This window comes from Ornithodoros turicata, chromosome 3 (assembly GCF_037126465.1).
Source record: "Ornithodoros turicata isolate Travis chromosome 3, ASM3712646v1, whole genome shotgun sequence".
Lineage (NCBI taxonomy): Eukaryota > Metazoa > Arthropoda > Arachnida > Ixodida > Argasidae > Ornithodoros > Ornithodoros turicata.
The window spans coordinates 35967350-35971371 of record NC_088203.1 but is presented as its reverse complement, the minus strand read 5'-3'; the positions used below and the strand labels follow the sequence as shown (position 1 = coordinate 35971371).

General features: G+C 48.4%; 2 protein-coding genes across 2 annotated transcripts; both read left to right on the top strand.

The window, feature by feature from the left end:
* The first annotated feature begins 483 nt into the window (after positions 1–483).
* Positions 484–1935, top strand: LOC135389300 (uncharacterized). The gene has a single exon (XM_064619364.1). It carries the CDS (start codon positions 484–486, stop codon positions 1933–1935), a length of 1452 nt encoding a protein of 483 aa, XP_064475434.1.
* A 1449-nt stretch (positions 1936–3384) lies between these two features.
* LOC135389299 (uncharacterized protein K02A2.6-like) lies at positions 3385–3771 on the top strand. The gene has a single exon (XM_064619363.1). The coding sequence runs from the start codon at positions 3385–3387 to the stop codon at positions 3769–3771; it is 387 nt and encodes a 128-aa protein (XP_064475433.1).
* The last annotated feature ends 251 nt before the right edge of the window (positions 3772–4022 follow it).

Here is a 4022-nt window from a genome sequence, read left to right as displayed (position 1 = left end):
AACAAGTCGAGGTGAATCCAGAACAGCCTTTATTCCGGAGTCAAGTACAACGACTGACAAGAATGAATGTCGCCCAATCTGACATGCGCTTAAGAAGGCTCCTGTGCGGAGCCGGTATACAAGTGGCGAGGGTAACACGTTGATAACGAGCTAACTTGTGATACGTGATAGTACAGACTGCTACTATCTTATGATTACAAGCTTCTTACACAGGCGCCTTCTTAAGCGCATGTCAGATTGGGCGACATTCATTCTTGTCAGTCGTTGTACTTGACTCCGGAATAAAGGCTGTTCTGGATTCACCTCGACTTGTTACATGGTGGCAGCGGTGCAAACTTCGACGAAACAGCAAAAGACCACAGAGAACGGAACCAAAGACTCCACTCCTGTGAGGGATATCAAGTAAGATGATGCCAAGTGACGTCCACGGATAAGCAAGAATCAGGGGCACCGACTGCACTCGAACAAGAGTCACAAGAACCGATGGCACGGCACAGCATGTCAAGCCTGCTACCGCCACCAAAAGCACTTGACACAACACAAGACCTCTGGAACTCGTGGAAGTTATGGCGAAGGGAGTTTGAACTTTTTTCTGTGGCTACGGGGTTGAAAGCTCAACCAAAGGATGTACAAGCAGCAACTTTCTTGGTCATCATCGGTGAAGACGGAAGGAAGATATATACTACGCTGCACTTTGATAGTGAAGAGGAACATACAGATGTCGCAAAGTTGATAGAAAAATTCGAAGCACATTGCAAGCCCACAGTAAACCTCACCTCTCAAGAATTCCTTTTCGGTTCGAGAGACCAGAAGGAAGGGGAGCGCTTCGACGAGTGGATAACAGAGCTTCTGGTGTTAGCAGCCACCTGTGAATTTGGCAGCCTTGAAACTCGCATGCTAAGAAGCCGCATTATTTTGGGCACACAAGACAAAGCCCTTCAGCAAAAACTTATCAATGAAAACCCACCTTACGAGAAGGTCGTTGAAATCTGCAGGCAGCGGGAACGCAGTCATCAACAACTACAAGAAATCCAAAGCGACAAGAAAGTAAAAGAAGAAAAGTCTGAAGTGAACGCCGTCCAGGACAATAGGAGTGGAAGGATACCGTGCTCCAAGTGTGGCTACAGTATGCACAGAGGAGGCCAATGTCCAGCGGTAGGGAAAGTCTGCAAGAAGTGCGGAAAGAAAAATCATTTTTCGTCAGTCTGCAGAACGAAGAATCCTGGGCGACCGCCGAGACAAAGAAGGCAACATCAGAAAGAATTAAGACATCTGGAATATGAAGATAAAGCCGACTATTTCCTTCAGTCGCTATCATCGAAAAGAATTGATGAGACCGAGATATGGTCCGCCAAGGTCACCATCGAGGGAACAAACGTGTCCTGCAGGTTGGATACCGGAGCGAACTGTTCTGTGACATCGCCAGCCCTGCTCAAGAAAATAACAGACAAGAAGGCATCCAAATGCAGCGTGCCGCTGAGCACGTTCTTCGGACACAGTGAAAAAGTTGAAGGAAGAATACAACTGCATATCTCATTTCAAGGAAAAGACCTTAGCACGGAGTTCTTCGTTGTGGATCGCCAGGTTCCTACAACACTGAGTGGAACGGTATCTGAACATCTGGGACTGGTGAGTAGAATGGTGCACTCCACCCGCGTTCATGAGGACAACCAGTTTGGATTGTACGAAGCTGCACGGCCTTATGAGGACGTTTTTAAGGGCCTAGGCACGCTCAAAGGAATAGTCTACCACATGAGACTGAAACCAAACGTCAAAGGCGTTGTGAATCCCGCGCGAAGAATACCCGTTGCATTAAAAGACAAAGTAAAAGACACGCTTGACAGTATGGAAGCAGACGGCGTGATATGCAAGGTCACTGAGCCTCCAGAATGGACCAGTAACATGGTCGTCGTAGCAAAGAAGGAAAAGGTTTGAATTTGCCTGGATCCTGCGTGCCTCAACCAAGCTCTGCTCAGGGAGCACTTTCCAATGGCAACGTTAGAAGACGTTGTCCCACGTTTGAGTGGGGCAAAGTATTTTTCGACGGTTGATGCCTCCTCTGGATTCTGGCAAATCCCTCTAGACAAAGACAGCTCATTTTTGTGCACCATGAGCACTCCGTTCGGAAGATACAGATTTCTGCGGATGCCATTCGGAATTTGTACAGCGCCAGAGATCTTCCAGCGAGCCATGAGCAAGATACTCCAGGATCTAGAGGGCGTCGAGGTCGTCATGGACGATGTTCTGGTTTGGGGCAGAACAAAAGCTGAACACGACGAACGCTTGCGGAAACATTTAGAACGTTGTCGAGATGTGAATCTTAAATTAAATTTGAAGAAGTGCCACTTCTGTCAGCAACAAGTCAAATACCTGGGACAAATTCTGACACCGGACGGACTATCATTGGATCCCCGGCGCGTGGAAGACATCCGGGCTGTGCCGCAGCCGAGCAATGTGAAAGAACTGCGAACCTTTCTTGGGATGATTAATTTCGTATCCAGGTTTATTCCAAACGCAGCGCACAGGACCGCACCATTACGTGAGCTACTGAAGGCTGACGTACCATGGGAATGGACCAACAGACAGGAAGAAAGCTTCCAATCACTGCGAGACGCACTGACAAAGGCCCCGGTATTAGCTTATTTTAAATCCGGCGAGCCACTGACCCTTTCGGTTGATGCAAGCCAGTACGGTGTTGGAGCGGTACTCCTCCAGAAGCAACGTCCTATTGCGTACTCGTCTCGTTCCCTAACCGAAGCGCAACAAAAGTACGCACACATCGAAAAGGAGATGTTGGCGATCGTGTATGGTTGTTCAAGATTCCACGATTACCTCTTCCGGCAAGTGACCGTAACAGTCGAATCTGACCACAAACCACTAGAAGCCATATTTAGAAAGTCGCTGCATGAGTGTCCACTTCGTCTCCAGAGAATGAGATTGACGCGACAAAAATATCCAATTGAAGTCATCTACAAGCCTGGAGCACAGCTTTTTATAGCGGACGCGCTTTCCCGTTTCCCAGCACAAGAGGAGCTACAAGAGGAAGCACAAGATTTCCACGTCAATGTTTTGGAAAACATGTCCATATCGGAAGAGAAATTAACACATATTCTTCGTGCTACAGAGCAAGATTCCCAACTGCAACAGCTACGGCATTACGTAGAATCGTCCTGGCCAGAGGAAAGAAAAGAAGTCGCCGAGGAACTACGAGAATACTGGCAGTACAAAGAAGAAATTCATGGTCAAGACGGCTTCCTGTTCAAGTCGAACAGGATAATCATTCCTCGATCCATGCGTCGGGAAGTTCTTCGCTTGCTACACGCAGCACATTGCGGAGAAGATTAGATGAAAGAACGCGCTCGTGACGTCATGTTTTTGCCGGGCATGTCAGCAGCTATCAGACAACAAGCCCAGAACTGTGGCAGCTGCAAAGAGCATAAGCCACGCAACGCAAGACTTCCCATGATGAGTCACGAGATTCCTACCCTGCCTTGGGAAACGCTGGGAGCTGATCTTTTCTACCACGCTGGAAGTGAGTACATTGTCGTCGTTGATTATTACTCCTTCTACTTCGAGATACAGCAACTAAAGACAACGACAGCGAAAGAAATTATCTCGTTTTTGACAGAAACCTTCAGCACGCACGGCATTCCTAGTAAGCTTATCACCGATAATGGGCCACCTTTCAGCAGCAACACGTTCAAGGAGGGGATGAAGATTCTTCAAGTGACTCGTGTAACGTCGAGCCCGCATTATCCCCGAACCAACTGAATGGCTGAACGTGCCGTTGGGGAAGCAAAGAAGCTACTTAGAAACTACGCTTATAACAGTGTTGAGTTCAGATGCGCACTCCTGGAATGGAGAAACACGCCCAGGGACAGAATCCTTAAGTCTCCAGTGCAGAGACTGATGGGACGTCGGACAAGAAGCCTGCTGCCAGTTCACTCGGAACATCTGAAGCCCAACATTGTGCCACCACAAGAGGTTGTCAGTCGCCCCCGCGACATCCGGCGTCGCCAAGG

Excerpts from the sequence above, each read along its gene's own strand:
- LOC135389300 (XM_064619364.1), top strand. The coding sequence starts at position 484 with ATGGCACGGCACAGCATGTCAAGCCTGCTACCGCCACCAAAAGCACTT.
- LOC135389299 (XM_064619363.1), top strand. The coding sequence starts at position 3,385 with ATGTCAGCAGCTATCAGACAACAAGCCCAGAACTGTGGCAGCTGCAAA.